Raw genomic sequence first — 19243 nt, forward strand, 5'->3', positions numbered from 1 at the left:
GATGCTTTGCTGTCAAATCTTGCTTTTTGTGAAAACAGAAATGACTGTGCAGTGAATCACTGAAGTCAGACCTGTTGATTCCTGTTAGCCCAGTCTCAGATTCTGCACTGAAGTTTGCTCTTGTCTGGCTCCTCAGTGCTGTGCTGTGTTCTAGGAATGGCAATAGGTACTTTTCCGTGATGTTTTTCTTATGTTCACCTTTTTTGGCTCTTTAATTGCAGAGGCTGTCTCTTCTATGGCCCACCAGGGACTGGCAAAACACTTGTTGCTTGTGCACTTGCTAATGAATGCAGCCAAGGCAATTGGAGAATTTATTTTTTTTTCTGATCTGGTAAGGTTAAAATGCACTGTGTTCTGTCCAAGTTGTAACTGTTATATTCTGTGTCAGTATTTCTTAGAACTCACTTTTTTGTTTTTTGTCAGACCCCTCCAATGAAATGGCATGTTGTGTTTCATATCATCTACCATAGGATGGTTTGGGTCATCTGCTTTGAAAACCCCTGCATGGGCAGGGACACCTTCTACTAGATCAGGTTGCTCCAGGCCACATCCAACCTGTTCTTAAACACTTCCAGGGAAGGGGCAGCCAGCACTTCCTTGGGCAACCTGTTCCAGTATCTCACCATCCCCCCAGGAAAGATTTTTTTCCTGATGTCCAGCATGAATCTCCCCTTTTCAAGTTTGAAACCATTTCCCCTTGTCCTCTGACTGCACACCTGTGTAAAAAGCCCTACCCCAGCTTTCTTGTAGGCCCCTTTCAGCTCTAAGGTCACTTCAGAGCCTCCTCTTCTCTAGGCTGAACAAGCCCAACTTCTTTAGCCTGTCTTCATAGGGGAGGTGCCCTCTGATCATTTTATATTTCCAGTGTAGTAAAAAATTACACAAAAATGTTTACAATTTTCAGTATAATTTTCTTCTTCCTGTGCTTGCCTTTGTTGCAGAACCAATACACCAGGAGTGGAGGAAGCTGGGCACACGGAGTTTTTATTTTACATCTTCAGATTCATGCTGGTAAGTATTAGGCTGTTCATAATTAAAATTAATCTGTGATTGAAACAGAGCAGTCAAAAAACCCCCAAAGGTGACTCATTTTTTATTAATACCCATCCCAACAGTACAGATAGAAGAAAAAAATCTTCATAGTACACAAATGGTTGGACAAACACACTAGAAAGGAAGCAAAAAAACCCAACTGAAAACATAGATAAGAAATCAAACACACACAGGGGATTGCACAGTTAAGCATTCAGAATCACAGGTGCTGTGTATGTGAGGTGACATAACACAACAGCAAGGTATTGTGCCATATTAGTTTATCACAACTGATATAAAATTTTATTCCCATCAAATTAAACTTTGCCTAACTTATTACCAATTTTTTTTAATAACACTCTCAAATTAACTGAGAGACATTTGCTCTGCTGGCTTGAAGAGGCGTAAGTCTTCAAAACGGGGTATTGCTTTGCTTTTATACTTAAATATATTTTTCACTGACAATATACTCAGTTTCATGTAGTAAACAGCTATAATTCTCTCCAGATAAATAGAAAACTATTTACAATTTAACTCAAACTACAAGCCATCTGATTTGCAACTAAAAATTTATATTAAAATGCAATTCTCCAGTACCCAGAAGACTGTCATTTTTTACAAGGAAGAATAAACTTTACCCTAGGAAATTACAGTAGTAAATCTGGCTTTGTTTCAAGTTAGGTTTTTCTGACAGGCAAGAAAGTGCCACAGCAAAAGTTCTTATGTTTGTGGAAAGGGTGTTTCTCCCATATACTTTATTGAGTTTGCTAATTCCATATGAAAGACACCTGAGGTGCTATCATGTAATTAAAAAAAATTACCTCTGAACTGCATTATAAGAGGTTCCTACAGGACTTACTTTTCATACAGCAAAATGAGGTTTCATTTAAAACCTTTATGATATATTATTCAGTGGACTGCAGAGCACCACAGACTACTTCAGAAAAATGTATTCTCACAAGCTGAAAAACAATGATAAAGGTTTATCAAGTTTTCAATTGTTTTCCTTTAGAGAGATGTACTGAAATTATCTGAGAGATGTTCCAATATGCAGCATTCCAAAGGTAATCACAGCAGTATGTATCATAAAACAATATAAAGGATGAAAATAGCAGTTTAAGAACTTTATTTGAGCTTTTAGAATAAATTTTAAGATATATCTGTTCTATATAAATATATATGGAGTTATGCATATAACAGCATGCAATGAAAAAAAAAACATTAGAGACTAGAGCCAAATGTGGTGAAATCAAGTATCACTGAACAGAACTGAAGGCTGCAATTTCTTTCTTCATTTCCTAACAAGAAAAAAGAACAGCACATTAGCATGAAGAAAAGCTTAAGAATGCTGTTAATTTCTTCATCGTAAGAACAAAGAATCTGTATGTAAATGCAAGTATTATTTGGCAACTACACGTGCTAGCACCATCATGACAGTTCTCTAGACCCACTGGCTTCAAACACATCCTTGTTCATCCAAAACAGAGAGTATGCTAGAGAAACAGTATGGACCTGTATCAAGAGTGCCTTCAGCAGTTAGAAAGAGAAGACAGTTCCTGAAAAGCTACAGCTAAAAGCTGGAAATACTCTCTCACCCTGAATGATTACTTGTTTACAGTCTCACCATATAGTAGAGCTTGCTCCTGGCCAACTTGAAATTACTCTGAAGTGGAGACACTATTTTGTTACAGGTAGAAGAAAGAAACAAATCGATTCTCCTTTAATATAAGCTTTAAAAGTCACATCACAGAAGCTCAGAGAATAGCAATAAATCCCTTCTCATGTAAAAAACATGTTGTTATACTGGATGAGAGAAGGGTGCCTTTTTCAGGAATGGCCTCTCTGAATCCAAATAATCCTCTCTGTTGCTCAGTCAGAACAGTCTGTTCTAACTTCTTATCAGATATGTTAGAAGTGATTGAGACGACCTGGGCCAAAGAGAAGATGCTTCCTTTTTATTAAGGCAGACCAAGAGGAATTCCAAGGAGGAATTGTATCTATTCTCAGGCACAGCATCTCAAAGACAACTGGACACAAGGATCTTAAATCCAAAGACTGAATTTCCAGCCTACCTAAATCAATTTGATACTGGGAATGCCTGACTGGGAACATGGGTACCTCTGTAAGAGTTCTGCTGAGTTCTGGAAACTCAGAAATCCTCTCTTGCAGGCACAGAAAATACAACTTGACTCATTAGCATTAAAGTAGCATGGGTAGAAATCTCCTCTTATATCAAATCAAAGATGCTCGAGCCATGCTTGCTACAAGAGAGATGATGGTTGAGACAAGAGGAAAGTCTCACACTTTTGCTACGTGTCATACTTGATTTCTTTTCAAGAATGGAATGTCTGCTCTACAATGTCTTATTCTTACAACATCTGACTGCCTGGAAGGTGAGAAAGAGGAAGCAACAGGGCAAAGCACCCTCCTTCCTTAGCCCCCATCCCTAATGACATTCTGCAGGAGGACAGTTGTGCACAGATGAGGGGAACTGCTTTGAGAGGGCAGAATTGGGGAATTTTCTTCAAATTGAAGCCTTTCCCTGCTGAAACTGCCAGCAATATACAACAACGGTTTTGGAAATGGTTAAATGTCTCTCTTGCAGACTAAAATAAAAAAGTCCCAGAACACAGGCAACTAAGCAGTAAAGAGTAACACTAAATAGTTGTGATGCTCAGGGTGCACACATACATGTGCATAGCACAGCCATGCCTAACAGTGACAGAAAGTGCTGGAAGACAAAAAAAATTACCTTCACTAATTCAGTTTTGTCGCTATCTTCCCGATGATGGTAAATGCATTGACTGAGAAGAGCATACAGTTTTTCCAGGTGAAATATACTCAAGTTCTCTGTTATCACAGTGACAAAATGCAGCAGTTGCTGAAAAAAACAACCAAACAAAAAGGAAATTATCAGTTTAGAATAGCACAAGATCCTTTGCATAGGCCTCTTATGTTTTCAGAAGCTAAACAATAAAAATAGAAGTGACAGCCTGCTTTCTGATCCTGCTAAATAAAATATGAGTGACACTTCAGAGAATACATTAAGTATCTCACATAATTTAACTGGAGAAAAGGATTTAATTTTTCAGTTCAGAGAAAAGGAAAACTTACATTTCAGACAATATTTTATTTACTAATCAGTCTATCTCATCAGCAACCATAATTACAAATCAACAGCTTCCAGAGCAGCAGGGAATGTCACAATGCACTTTGTCACATAGTAGCTGCCACAGCAAAGGCACTGTTGGATTTCATTAGAAAAACCAGCTGAGATGCAGGGCATTCTAAAATGGGTCCTTGGAAGCCAGGCTACACTGGCAACAGAAGCAACCTCAGGTGCTCACCTTTACTCATGAGCTGAACCATTTAGTTCACCAAAAGCTAGAAGAGCAGCCTACACCAGGTGTGGCAATACAAGAGTTATAGTCCATTCCTGGTTGAGTTCTTTCACAAGTTCCCCTTCCCATAAATTGTTTTAATTGCCTTCGGTTAACTTAATTTGCAACTGCACATGTAGCACAAAAATGTCCTACTTGGGTATTAACAAAATTGAAATCACTTACTTTGAGCTCATAGTAATCCACAGTCACTGGCTGCAGGGGAGTTTCTGTTGCCTTCCCAACCATCCGATGCTCTTCCAGCCGAGAGCGTTTTCCACGAGTCATACGTTGTACCCACAAATCTGGAATGACATAAATTCCTTAAGTCAAGACTTCTGTATCTGGTATCAGTGAATTATTCTGGGTAGGGGTAAAACCAGGGTTGGGGACAGACAAAACCAGGTTGTCAATGGTGAACAATGGGATGATGTGACAAAACCTGTGGAAATGAGGACTAATGGGATCCCTTGTTCTGCTTTTCAACGTGATGGCCACACTGTACCACACCTGAAGGATCAAGGGAAGCCAGTGGATATACTTCTGTACTTCAGGAAAGCTTTTGATACTGTCTCTCATGGTATCCTCATCGATAAAATGTCCAGTGTACAGCTGGGCAACTGTGCTATACAATGGGTGAGCAACTGGCTCACAGGTTGAGCACAGAGTGACAGTGAATGGGGTAACATCAGGCTGGCAACTGGTCAGTAGTGGGGTCCCACAGGGCTCCATCCCTGGCCCCGTCCTCTTCAGCATCTTTATCAATGACTTGGACCAAGACTGGAAAGAATTTTAAGCAGGTTTGCGGATGATACAAAATTGGGAGGAGTGTCTGACTCCCTCAAGGGCAGGCAGGCCCTGCAGAGAGACCTTGACAGGTTAGAGAGATGGACAATCACCAACCACATGAAGTTTAACAAGGGCAAGGGCTGAGTTCTGCACCTAGGATGGGTGGCACATACAGACTGGGGAATGAGTGGCTGGATCAGAGCAAGGCAGAGAGGGACCTGGGGGTCCTAGCTGATGGCAAACTGAACATGATCCAGCAGTGTGCCCTGGCAGCCAGGAGGACCAACTGTGTCCTGGAGTGCATTAAGAACAGTGTCAGCAGGCAGATAAGGGAGATGATTGTGCCACTTTACTCTGCACTGGTACAGCCTCACCTTGAGTACTGTGTGCAGTTTTGGGCACTGCAGTATAAAAAAAGATGACAAGCTACTGGAGAGTGTCCAAAGGATGAGCAACAAGGATGAGCAACAAGGATGAGTGAAGGGTCTGGAAAGAATGACTTATGAGGAGTGGCTGAGGTCACTTGGATTGTTCAGTCTGGAGAAAAGGAGGCTGAGGGGAGACCTCATTGCAGTATAAGTCTTCCTCTAGAGGGGAAGAGATGGGACTGTCACCAATTTCTTCACTCCTGTGACTAAAGACAGGACTCGGGGAAATGGTACAAGTTGAATCAGGGGAGGTTTAGGTTAGCTATTAGAAAAAGTTTTTTTACCCAGAGGGTGGTTGAGCAGTGGAATGGGCTCCCCAGGGCAGTGGTGACAGCACTAAGCCTCTGCCTGAGTTCAAGAAGCGTTTCTATGATGCTCTCAGGCACAGGGTGTCATCCTAGGGGTGCCTGACACAGGGACAGGAGTTGGACCTGATGATCCTGATGGGTCCCTTCCAACCCAGCAGATTCTATGACTCTATGATCCTGTCCCTGGAATACAGTCTCTCACTGCAGTGACACAGACTGAACTGTTACCATTTCTTCACTGAGAAATGTTTGACACTTATTTCCTTTCTAGCAAAAATAACTGCTCCATGACAATTAAGAATTCAGATATACAAAAAAGGCACTGGAGAAAAGCACAGGATAAAACCATGAAAAAACCACAGTCCTGTTGCCATTACAGCCTTGCACAGTAAAACTCCAAAATAATTTAGGCTTGGAAACATATCTTCCATTGCAAACACTAGGAATAATTCTTCTCTTCTACAGGTGACTCTGCATCCCCATTGTCTGATGGTACAGTCTTTTAAGTATGCAGCTCATAACTGGAAAGATACTCATACAATAAAAGAAAGCCCATTATTGTTTTTCAATTGGAACGAAAAAACCTGCAGCTGCAGAACTGGTGTTTGGCTGTCATAACTAAAGAGACAGTATCATTATGCAGGAAAACACTGTGTGCTGACTTTAAGGGATAAAACAGAAATAACAGAATGGAATTAAAGCAGGCTAAAACCTCATAAATAATGTAATCCTCATTGGAAGAAAAAGGAGTGATATGACCTGCATGACCTTTCACTTACCGTTTGAATCTCTGTCTTGAGAACTTTCTGCTTCTGGTATTTCCCTCTCCTTTCCGAGGTCTGAATGTTCAGGAAGCATGACACTTCTCCTTTCAGAAGCAGACCTAGCCACAGGGAGAACTCTCTCATTTTCTGTCCCAGATTTATTTTCATTCCCATTTTTCTGTCGTTCTTGAAGTATGTTTTCATTTTCTTCCATAGAGGAGTCCTGCGTGGACTCAGCTTCAGTGTGATCTGCGTTACAAACTTGTTTTTCTGTCAACTCTTCATCACTCTCTTCTTCATTTTGGTCTTCTGGAACTTTATTCTCTTTATTAAACTGAAACTTCATCTTCTTTTTTGTGAGACTTGAAGACCCTTTCTTCTTCCTACGTTTTCTTTTTGACATATCTGTAAAGAGAGATAAGAAAAAGGACCCCATTACCTAACAGTTCTCCGTTCAAAATTCAGCATCCTCATCTTACTTGAGTTACAAGGAGGATGATCAAAGGAGCTTAAGTACCATTGTCTGACTCCCCACACATGTCTAGAAAAAGGGTTGCAAGGTAACGAGGTAAATTTGCTACTAGATTTTTAAAAGCCAGCTACAGGATTTCATTCACAAACTCATCACCCTCAGGATTTTATGAGAAAATTCTTACTTTACATCAGAAGTATTACTGCAAAGCAAGGTCACTGGGTGAAGTCACTTGATGTCTTATGTTGACTAATACAGATGAACAACAGAAAAGCTCATTTGGAGATAAGCCTGCCTTCAAATCTTTCCTAAAGCTGTAAACTTCAGAAGTTAAGCACAGAGTGGGCAAAGCTGAAGAGACAATTTTAGGGGAATATGTGCTGGAGAAAAAAACTGTCCATAAATCCTGACACTTAATAGGCTACCTGATTCAGTTAACCTTGTAAAACAAACTTTGGATTTTTGCCTTTCAGAAAAACCCACCATGCTTTGTATTAATGGAGTACAGAACAAAGCACATGGGTGAAGTCAGTGGCAAAATTCCCAGCCATGCCAGTGAGACCAGGAAACTTGACACCACATCAAGCATTTGAACTGAGAGAGACCAAAGTTCCTTTGTCCTTTTATGTCCTTTTCACAGGAAAAGTGAGGAAATACTCATCTCTTCTTTAGATACCGATTATTACTGTTTTTTCCTTGGTTTTCCCTCTTTCTCCCTTTCAACTGGAAATCACAGGAAGAGGTGGCACAGATTTTAGCATATGAAGGCAGGGAAGGGAAAAATACTGTTTCATGTAACTAAAACCCAGTTGGATAATCAGAAGCTGCCATGCACAACATTTTTGACTTCGAGAGGTAGCAACTTAGGAGCTGTTAAATGTCAGATGTGCCACCAAAGTTGGTATCTTGCAATGTAAGCCAGCCACACTGCTTGAACTTCATAACCATAATGAACAAATGACCTACAGATTTATCTCGCATTTTGAAGAAAATTACAAGATGTAATTCCTCTACCATGGAGAACCAGGCATCACAGAAACCTGTTCTGTCACAGGAATGGAGAAAGTACCAATCACTTCAGCACCTTCTCCAAGAAAGTCCAAATAAAATGCGACTTGCCATGAGAGCGAGGTGTGCTGGAATCAACTGGTGCTGCTGGCATCTTTGTGACTTCTGTACACTTTGGGTCTGTTCTCTTACACTCAGGAGCAGAGTTCTCCTTTGGCATTACATGGTAGTAAGATGGAGCATACTTTGAAGAGGTACAACCTTGCAATAAAGAACAGAGAGCAAAGAATTGTGTCTTGTGTTACTGGTAACAACTACCAAGTCTTAAAATCCTTAGTGTCAAAACCCATACCTCTTTTCTTACGAGATTCCTGAATTTCTTCACAGCGTTGTTCAAAATCCTCATCCAGTTCTTCCCTCACTATGGCATATGCATTATCTCTCAGAGTACAAGCTCTGTGCCTAATGAGGCGATCTGAAATTTGACAGTCAGAACTGAGTATTTTCTACTGCCCAGTGAAATCCTCTTTTGATCACTTAGAAAGATGTTGCCCTTTTTATAGGCAGGTTCTGAAAGGTTATTTCAGTGAATATCTTCAGCATAACAACATAAAAGTTAATTACTAAAGCAATAGCACTGGTCCCTGATCAGCACTTTTACTACAACTTCCTGCCCAAGCAGTTTAATGCTACAACATGGAGAAACATGGGAAGAAAACCCCAACTCTCTGCGAGTGTCTAAAATGCTCTAATCCCACATCTACTGTCCACAGATGACATTTATCCATATATACATTTAAATTTTTTACAAATTAAGGATGAAAACACATCCTCACCTCCAGGATCTTTATCTGGGTTGTACTCTAAAGCATTGCTACAGATAAGATCAATGTCTTTTAGAAAATCTCTTGCAGTTAGGTACTGATGCAAGTCAATCTTAGAGAGAATTGTCGAAAGGTCCATGGGCTGTTTGATAACTGTGTCATAATCAGGCACCTACAAATGAAACACACAAACTTAGAGATTTAACAAAGTCTCTGCTAAAATTATTATTTTAATAAAGTCAAGAAAAGGACTTACTCAACCCCATGAATATTTATGACACAGCAAAAGTTGGAGAAATTAACCAGTTAGTATCTTGAAAACAGAAGGATTATTTCAACTGGCTTTGAAGATACAGACCCAAAGAGGGAAAAAGAGCAGTGAAATCAGAAGCATGTGTGGGGCAGAGAAGGGAGCAGATACCACAAAGCAATTCATTTTCTTTCACTTCAGAAAATCACAGCAAAGAAATCTTTCTCAGTAAAGTCACCCAAGATTCTCTTTGTTGTTAGCAGCATGAAAAAGGCTGCAGGAACTGCAGCTCTCAAGTGTCTGTCCTAAGCATCTACTTTGCAAGGAGATAACTGCACCCAGAGTGAGGATATCTTTACTAAGAGCATAGGAGTCTAATGACTAGTTTAGATGAGGACATCTCTGTCTGTGTAATTAGTCACCTCTCAGTAACTAGAAAGCAAGAGAAAGGCAAGTTAGTGGACGCTTAGGAGAACAGGAGTTTGCTGAAATGCAAAGCTGTATTAAAACTACAACTGACTTTGAAGTATTTGCCCCAGGCTTTGACTTATTCAATAAATGAAATGATAAAGAGAGACATAAAGAGTATGGGAGGAAGAAAAAACCACACAGCTCTCACGATTGATCATTACTGAGAAGCCCAAGATGAAACAGAGAATAGAATCTTAACTGCTGCTTCCACTCTACTTCTCACAGAAACTAGTGACAGTAAATTAAAAAGCTTTAAACCTTTTAAAAATTGTCATATATCTACTGTTTATAAAGAAAGAGATCTCTGTGCTTTCCAGTGCTCCGACAGGCCTATGGATCCAAGGCTTTTTATGGGAAAACTCTGTCTGCCTGGCAGTTGGTTAGATGACTGTTGTAGGTCCCTTCCAACTGAAATATTCTCAAGACCTTTTAGGATGTAAGCTGGGCTTTCATTGGATATTCAGACATTTGAGAGCCTCAAGGAGTCAGCAGTAAAAGCAAAACTGACTTTCTGCTTCATGAAAAGTCAGAATAATACAATCCTAACAACAAAGATAAATCTTCTTACGAAGAGCACAAAAACACCAAGAAATAAATACAGAGAGAAAATATGAACACACGCAGATAAAATCGCATTACAGTTCAACACCACTTTACCTCCTCTGGGTCAACAGGCTTTGTAAATACCCTGAAACGTCTGTCAACAGCAAGTCTGTGAGTCACATCCCTTAAGAAAATCCTCAGTTCACGCAATGTATCCTCCTCCTGCTCCTCCAGCTGTCTTTCTTCTTCCTCCGTCAGCTGTCGAGGCTTAGGTGGTGGTGCTACAGGCAGCACTTCCAGTGGCTGCCAAGCTTCAATTAATCAGAAACTTTTAGTCAATTCACACAAGCATATGAAAAATTACTGATTGAAAATAACCCCCCAAGCAGACACTGCACTGCACAGTTAATTTTTATATGCAGTATATCCTCTCACCTGTGTTGCTTTTTGATGCAGGAGGCTTAGCTGACTGATTTATGACTAAATCCTCAAAAAATTGTCTTCTTTCATCCTTAGTAGGCAACTGTACTCTGAAAACTTCGCCATAATCATTGTTGAACAATTTTTTAATCTGAAACATGAGGAGAAGATATTTCAGATATAAGACCACACAAATTCATATTCTATCCCCAAAAGATTTCTAAATTAAATTGAACAATCATCTGGGTAACATAAACTGTGATGTTCTTGGCCTCAGAAGGCTCTATTTACATATGTTAACTCAGCATATCAAACTTTCTTCTCTAAGGAACACCTCTAGGGTTAAAACTCAAAGGGACCAGGTGACACACTGATAAAATCATGACATTCACCACCTCTAAGACTGCTTGTTTTGTATTGACCTGCTATTGCCTATCAGTTCAAAACTTTATGGCAGCTACAGAGGTAACAGGCACCATTTAGGAGAAAAGTGCAGGCTTTTGATATAAGGTGTTTTGGTTTGGTTTTAAAGTAATTGAAATTATGAGTTTGAAATTGCATACTTCCAAGTTTTAGTCAACTTTTCAATCTCTATTACCAGAAAGTATAGAAGGAATTTCAATATTTAGTTTACAAAGAATTTATTAACTTAGTTTATTAAGCATAAACATTTCTGTTGAAAATTCAGCCCTTTCAAAGCTTTTGATGATGAACACATCTAAGTAACACCTCCTCAGCACACACTCCCTTCCCAGAGGCTGAGACAAAATGGTCAAGAGCAGCATATCCAGATTTTGATCACCTTTAACAGACTCTCAGAAAGCTAAGTCTGTACACTTACTGATTTTGCTTAGGGAACACAACTGAAAATTGATTGTGAATTACTTAAATAGAAGTTGGAACTTAGCTTTCTTATCTGTAAAGCTTTCACCTACATGAATAAAGACATTGAAATTTAAATGGAATTTAAACTTGAAATGACATTCCATCACTGACAGTGTGACCACTGTACTTTTTCAGTAGAAATGTCTTCTGCAAAAAGACCTTTTTCCCATTTACATTTCAAGGACTGTATATTTCTTACTAAATGCATACCTAACCATCTTGAAATCAGTGGAATTATTGTCAAAGTAAATTTATACATCTGTGTAATAGGCATGAATGTGTGAGAAACAGAAAAAAGTTGGATTGGAGACAATCTCTTGAGTCAGAAGACACTTCAGACATGTTTTCAGCATTGTTTTATCTCAACAAATTATAAGAGGCCTGGTTAGGTAGGGTGCCTGAACAATAACAATATGAATTTCCTGAAGAATACACAGTACTCCAGTGCTTAAAAGATTAAGGAATTCATAAGAAACAAAAAAAAAATCCTCAAACAAACAAACAAACCAAATAACATGAATACCTCTTCTGGGAGACCTGTGTAAGACACATCAGATGTTGCAAGGAGCAAAACTGGAGCAAATGTTGGCATGTTCTGTAGCAGCATTGTAAAAGTAGCTTTCAGGGGAATTCCAACAGTTTCCCACCACATATGGATGTGTGGAATATAAATTATACTCGGTGCTGTTCTTTGAGCTTCTCTCATCAACTGGAAAAATGACAGCTTAGATGAGAAAACTAAACCATAGAGAGTAACACTAATCAGTAAATATGCAGGTATCAGTCAAGCTATCTTATGACACAGGACTACCTGAAAAGAAAACATTCAAGCAAACCAACAAAAGAACAAGGCAAAATTTTCACTTTGACTCAATTATAGACATTGACAAGCAGACAAAAATTAACCTGAATCTCTGCCTGATTTGAAAACTACTTAGGTGTAAGACAGCTCCTGAAGACCCTCACAACTCAGCCAGTGTGGTGATGCACCTGAAAAAACAACACTAATGCAAGACATGTTAGTCTGGGTAAATCCCTACATGACTGCAACTCTACCACTTTCAGTTCAGAGGTGCCACATACCCAAGCTGGCCTGGAACACATTCTGAACAAAGAAAAGATGTGGGCTGACAATGTAAAAGAATCCTGTTTACAATTCATAACTTCAAGTACATTTTAGAAGAGGTGACCAGTCTTCTGCCTGTATGAATAGCCACATCACTCAGTCTCTTGTTACCAACAGATCTGTCAGACTAGATTATGTCAAGATCACAGAGCCTCCTGAAGGCTCTGCTAAGACATACAGATAACAAAGGGGTGACTGGTGACAGAAAACATGGCTTCACTAAGGGCAAGTCCTGTCTGACTCATTTGGTGGCCTTTTATGATGGGGTCACAGCCTCAGTGGACAGAGACAGAGCAACAGAGATCATCTACCTGGCCCTGTGCATAGCATTTGACACTGTCCCACATGACATTCTGACCTCTAAACTGGAGCAATATGGATTTGATGGATGGACCCCTCGTTGGATAAGGAACTGGCTGGCTGGTCACACACAAAGAGTTGTGATCAGTGACTCAGTGTCCAAATGGAGATGTGTGAGGAGTGGTGTTCCTCAGGAGTCAGTGCTCAGACCAGTGCTGTTTGACAGCTTTGTCTGCGACACGGACAGTGTGAAGTGAATGCAATCCCAGCAAGTTTGCTGATGACAACAAACTGTGTGGTGAAGTCAACATGCTAGAGGGAAGGGATCCCATCCAGAGGGACCTTGACAAGCTTGAGAAGTGGACTCATGCAAACTGCATGAAGCTCAACAAGGCCAAGTGCAAGGTTCTGCACCTGGTTTGAGGCAATCCCATGCACCAGTAGGAGAAAAGATTATGGACAGCCTGGAGGAGAAGGACTTGGGAGTGGGGGTGGACCAGAAGCTCCACATGAGCTGTCAATGTGTGCTTGCAGCTCAGAAAGACAAATGTGTCCTGGACTGCATCAAAAGAAGCACAGACAGCTTTGAAGGTGGTGATTCTCCCCCTCTACTCTGCTCTTGTGAGACCCCACCTGGAGTACTGTGTCCAGTTCTGGAGTCCCCAGCATAAGGAGGACACAGAGCTGCTGGGACATGTCCAGAGGAGAGCCACTAAAATGATCAGAGGTCTGGAGTACCTCCCCTATGAACACAGGCTGAGGAAGTTGGGGTTGTTCAGCCTGGAGGAGGCTCTGAGGTGACCTTATAGAAACGTTCCAATATTTGAAGGGTACCTACAAGAAAGCTGGGGTAGGGCTTTTTACATGGGTGTGTAGTGAGAGGACAAGGGGAAATGGTTTCAAACTTGAAGAAGGGAGATTTAGGCTAGACATTTGGGAAAAAATTCTCTCCTCTTAAGGTGGTGAGATGCTGGCACAGGTTGCCTAAGGAAGTTGTGGCTTCCCCCTCCCTGGAAGTGTTCAAGACCAGGTTGGATGGGGCCTTGAGCAACCTGGCCTAATGGAAGATGCCCCTGCCCATGCAGGGGGTTTGGAACACGATGATCTTTAAGGTCCCTTCCAACCCAAACCATTCTGTGATTCTATGTGCTTTGGAGGATGACAAACCATTGCCTACAGATGTACCTCAGCTGAAGAAGAGGCCATGCACCCTTTTCAGATTATCAGGATTCAGGGAGTTCAAGATGGGAAGTTTAAGTGATATCTCTGGGAAGTGACTAGATATCTCTGGGAAGTGACTAGACATGGTAGTTGTATGATTGCAGCTGCTACAATCACACAACAAAAAGGGATCTGCTCCTCATATGTGACAAAGGAATATCAGTCATGCCATATGTATGTCCTTACTTGTACAGCTCTCACATGTTGCTTCTAGAGGTCAAAGGATTTTACAAAGCCATTACAAACAACTAAACCCATTATCTGCCTAAAGATAAAAAGGAAAACTGCACTAAATCTGCTTTATTTAATTTTCTAGTTAAGAAAAACACACCAGTGTACAAACATGTTACATGAATTTTAGTGCTTTCACTACATATTTACTGCAGCATAAGCATTTGTAAAATTAAACACTTCTCTCTAAAACTTTAATTGTCTTACAAACAGAAAAAAAGAAGGCTACAAAGAGTGCATGAGACACAGCCAAGATAATGCAGAGCCATCTACTGGGAGCAATGAAAACAAGTTTCTTGACCATACTGAGACCAGCAGGACTTCTTGCCATACGAGTTTACTGGCAGCACCTCCCGTCTTCCTGAGCTGCTAGCACTATCCTCACTTTTTAATTTGGAATGGAAAATAAGGCCAGGTATAACACCCTTAGTCAATATCATGCCATCTAGAAGAAAAGTGAATTTTCAGACATAAGCCAACATAACAGCACATTCAAACCAGTCCCCCTCTATTAACAATGAATATTGCTTACTTTACTAATTGATACACAGTTCATGAATCCTGTGAGATGAAAGAGAAAAAAAAAGATACCTGTGCACATGTTTCCTCTGGTGATGTGATGCTAACAAACAAAACAGATAGGTCTAGACTATAGACTGGAAACTTTTCCAGGGCATGTATCACTGCTGGTCCCAAATGAGAAGTCTGACCACATCCTGGCTCTCCAACGAGTAAGAATCGTGGCCTGCAAGATGTTGGCTGGCAATAAGCATTTCTAGAACAAGAAGAAAAAAACAAGTTTAAAAATGAAGTAATGAGTAGGCACACAGACAAAAGTTTTTTCCTATACACTTCTTTTTTGGTAAATACTCTCCCCATGCCAGCAAACAAACCTGGTCTGCGATCAGGAAGTCTCAAAGCCCACTGTCTTCCAAACCTGTGCCATAGCTCCCTAAGAAATCCTGCCAGTCCCCAGGATATATACTGTGTGTTTGGCCAGAATAAGTGACAGCTCTGAAACCACCCAGGGGTTCTGTCCAGCTAAATACACACATGGCAACTGGTCAGTGACCTGATGCCAGGGAGAATAACAAGTCTCTGCACACACTAATTTGGATCTCTTCACTGCCTCTACAAACTGATCTTCAGTATGTCTTGAGTTTAACTTTGAGACCTCTAAACAAATGAGTCAAGTTTGCCTGAAATTTGGTCACTTAGTAGAGAGGGTAGGAAGGAATGAGCAGAACAACATTTTATGAAAAAAATTATTGTGGGCACGGAAACACATGGGTGCTGTATCTGAAGAGCACAATTGGATGGGTTAAAGTACTGCACTACTCTAAAAATGTATAGTTTCACTACTGGTGAAACAGTCTTGGAAGGCAGAAGGACAAAATATGGCTACAGGCACCCACAGAGGTTTTTTCATTTAAAGGACAGTACATTTCTTTGGTCTTGAGTCTTTTCAAGGAATACCATGGATTACATCCACATATGGATGGTCTGTGGACCACTTTGACTTTGGAAGAGGGTTGGCATGTTTAGTTGGATGGGCATTTTTAGAACATTAGTACTCAGATGGATCTTCATGCTTGTTTCTTGCAAATATTGATCAGCCCCCACATATACTTTACTCCTTCATCTACCACACCTCACACCAAAACTGTTTACAGACCCAGCCACCTTTAAAATGAGAATATAAAGGGGACAAACACCTGCCAAAGTTGAGGAACTTCTCCTTCTGTCTACCAGGCTTATCATCAAAGATTGATGGTGATTCATCATCACTGTAAACTGCACAGTCTCTTAAAATCCCATTTACACTGTCTGAAAGACAAGAGAGGTTTGTTAACTTTCCTGAATAGTCCATATCTTGCTCTTGCATTAATACAGCCTCGAAACCCCTTATCTTGTATTTCCATTTCCAGACTTCTATTTGTCTGGGACTAGAGAGTCAGAGTATACAGACTAACACGTCTTGTAAACAAGGCTCCTCAACATTCACTGAAGGAGGATGATAATGAAAGGCAGACACAAGAGAGGAGATGAAATTACCAAACCTCTATCCTTTCTGGTTTATTGTGCTGGGGGGCAAAATTTCTACCTCTCTTTTACCAATGCAAACCATCTACCAGCTCTCCTGGGAATGAATAATATTGATACAATGTTCTCCAGGGATTAACATCATAAGAAAGGTACTAATGGGTGTCCATTAATCAGAAGGAGAGTGACTTTATCCATTTATTTGCTCTCACAACAGACAGACTAAACCTGAGGCAGTCAGGAGTGGGAGCTCACGTATGCTATGCCAGCCAAGCCCCAGACTATACACCACTTAAGCATTCTGATCTCACCTGCAAGTGTATGGTGGGATCCACTAACATTTCAATTAAAGAGACTATGGTTAAAAATAATAATAGCTAAACTAGTCTACAGCTTAAACCCCTTATCCTTGTATTGTGCTCCTGACATTCTGCAGTCAGGAACTAAAAACATTCATGGAAAATGCCCCTCTCCCCTCACCAAAATCTTTATTTGCAAAGAGGTGCCTCATACATGAAGCCTTCAATCCACCTCCTCAGGTGATAAATGGGATACTAACTACTGCCAGAAAGAGTAGAGAATGCAGAGTTCTCTACTGTGTGTTGTAAGTCATCCATAGCTCCCATCCTGCACCTCCCTTTAGAATCCAGAATAAAAGATTATGCACAATATTCCTGAAATCAAGATGTGCACACCCACATTATAAAATTCTACAGTCACTACAGCTGAGAGGTTTGTCTGTGTTGGTTGCACAAACCAAATTCTGCTTTTGGCAGAATTTTAAAGAAGTTGATGCTGTTGTTATACCTTGCTGCTGGTCTGCCTTTAGTGCAAGCTCTGCGTGGGGAAATACTCTTTCCAAGGCCTGTAAAATTCTTTCTAGCATATTTTCAAACAGTGGTTTTGAAATAGCTGAGAGTGCACGCCCTGGTGAAGTCACAGCCCTCTGTGAAGCTGGAACAATCTTCTGTATGGCCACGACAAAATCCTCTGCTGTTATTTTAATAGAAGCAACATCTAATTGCAGTTTCTCACTGCTTTGGTATATCTGGGGATAGCGGCGGCGCAAGGCACAGAGGGCGGCTTCAGCGCACAGGGATTTAATATCAGCACCACAGTATCCTAAAAAACAAAACAAAAATCAAATGTCAGTCTCAGGCAACGCAGAAATCAAGGGTTTCTAAAGTGCAACACTGAACCACTTCATAGGCAGCCAAAAATTAAGAGGTGAAGAGATAATCTAAAGAGTTACTGCATTGCAGAAAAGGTTTGTTGGGTAGCTCGCAGCCTGACATTAAGAGTTTGTGATGCAGCCTCATTATCAAAATTCTGCTCTGGAACCAGATGCCAAACCCTGTTCAACGTTCTCAAAGAGAAAAAGAAAAGTAAAGAAGCATAAACCTTCGTCTGCTCACAAGGTGTGCCAGCTGCCTCACTGCCTTGCTCTGCAGCAAGGCACAAGAGCTCAAGTACTGCCTGCTACAAGCTCAGATCACTCAGAATTCAGCCTCTTATTGCTCAGAATTCAGCCTCTTGCAGGAACTCTGTTTTCAAACTTACCAACACATTTTTCAGCTAGCTCTTCAAGAAATGCATCCGATGGCTTAGGGGTCCAGTCTTGTGTGTGTATCTTGAAAATTTCTTTTCTGGCCTGGAAACAAAATGGTTGCAGTTTAAGTTTTCTCTTCTTAGGAAAAGTCCCCCAAAACCAAACTCCTTAGTACTAATACTTTTCTTATCTGCTAAATTTAAATAATTCCAATAACATTCTGGGGGCCTGCAGGGAAATCAAAGGCATTTCTAGCTTCTAAATAAAAAATTTTCCACCAGGTTGACACCTAGTGATTCTGAGGAAAAAACTGTAGTAAAAACATTTATATGCAAACAAGGTTTTTCAACAAAGAAAATTCTCTCAAATGTAGCAAAAATTCATGGTGACACAGGCATTAGCTAACCAAATTTGCTCTTCTACCAGTTAGTTCAAGGAAGAAAAAAGTCCTAGCGCTACATTTCCAATTGCTACAATTACAACAAAGAAGAAACATAATTAAGACTCAAATGATTGCCATTATTCCAGAAACTGTTAAAGATTGCCTGTCCCCATCTCTGATCTTAGCAAGACTTTAAGTATTTCCTGGTACACAAACTGATTATGGCAGTTTTCTAGAATCTTTCCACAGCAGAGATTCATACATTAGATTTGTTTCATGGAAACATCCTCTCCTATTCCTGGAAGCAGATAAAAACTGGAGACAATGTTTGTGTTAAATAGGTTGTTTAGTGACTTCCACTCACCTTCAAACCAATAAGCAAGCAATTAATCCTTTTTCCAAAAAGTGCTAATAAGCGAAAAAGAAGCATCTGAGACAGGCAGAGAAAAAAAACATAGAAAGGGGCTTCCAGTTCTACACAAGATCTTAACCCCTGCAGTATTTTTGGTTTGCTACAGACCTGTTTTTGCATAGCTTGGCAAATGCCATTGTAGCAGAAGCATCCCAAGCATCCCAATATGTTGCACCTGTGCAACATATTGCGCATCTTTGTCCAGGTCCATATTAATACCAGTAAGAACATGAGATTCCAAAATACTTTAGAGGTATCACCCAGGATATCCAGCCTAGGAACAATCCAACACAGAAATGCAAACTATCCAGTCATAAACCAAGAGCTGAGAGAAAGAGCATGTCAGGATGAAAGGGACTGAGCGGATTACACAAGTAAGCAAACATGAACCACTTTGGGAGTGGA

At 40.4% G+C, this 19243-nt stretch overlaps 1 protein-coding gene across 3 annotated transcripts in view; it reads right to left on the reverse strand.

The window, feature by feature from the left end:
• Window positions 1-1076: 1076 nt before the first annotated feature.
• Window positions 1077-19243, reverse strand: part of ATAD2 (ATPase family AAA domain containing 2) — a 37866-nt gene continuing 19699 nt past the window's right edge. For all 3 annotated transcript variants that reach the window (XM_030446534.1, XM_030446535.1, XM_030446536.1), the window contains exons 15-28: window positions 18056-18146; window positions 17303-17617; window positions 16168-16279; window positions 15044-15227; window positions 12098-12283; window positions 10705-10840; window positions 10384-10580; window positions 9018-9177; window positions 8534-8656; window positions 8293-8442; window positions 6717-7106; window positions 4599-4717; window positions 3785-3913; window positions 1077-2330 (exon numbers count right to left, since the gene is read on the reverse strand). In XM_030446534.1, coding sequence (XP_030302394.1) covers window positions 2289-2330; window positions 3785-3913; window positions 4599-4717; window positions 6717-7106; window positions 8293-8442; window positions 8534-8656; window positions 9018-9177; window positions 10384-10580; window positions 10705-10840; window positions 12098-12283; window positions 15044-15227; window positions 16168-16279; window positions 17303-17617; window positions 18056-18146 — 2334 coding nt within the window. In that variant the 3' untranslated portion in view covers window positions 1077-2288. The remainder of the gene's footprint in view (window positions 2331-3784; window positions 3914-4598; window positions 4718-6716; window positions 7107-8292; window positions 8443-8533; window positions 8657-9017; window positions 9178-10383; window positions 10581-10704; window positions 10841-12097; window positions 12284-15043; window positions 15228-16167; window positions 16280-17302; window positions 17618-18055; window positions 18147-19243) is intronic.

This window comes from Calypte anna, chromosome 2 (genome assembly GCF_003957555.1).
Source record: "Calypte anna isolate BGI_N300 chromosome 2, bCalAnn1_v1.p, whole genome shotgun sequence".
In the NCBI taxonomy this organism is placed as follows: Eukaryota; Metazoa; Chordata; class Aves; order Apodiformes; family Trochilidae; genus Calypte; species Calypte anna.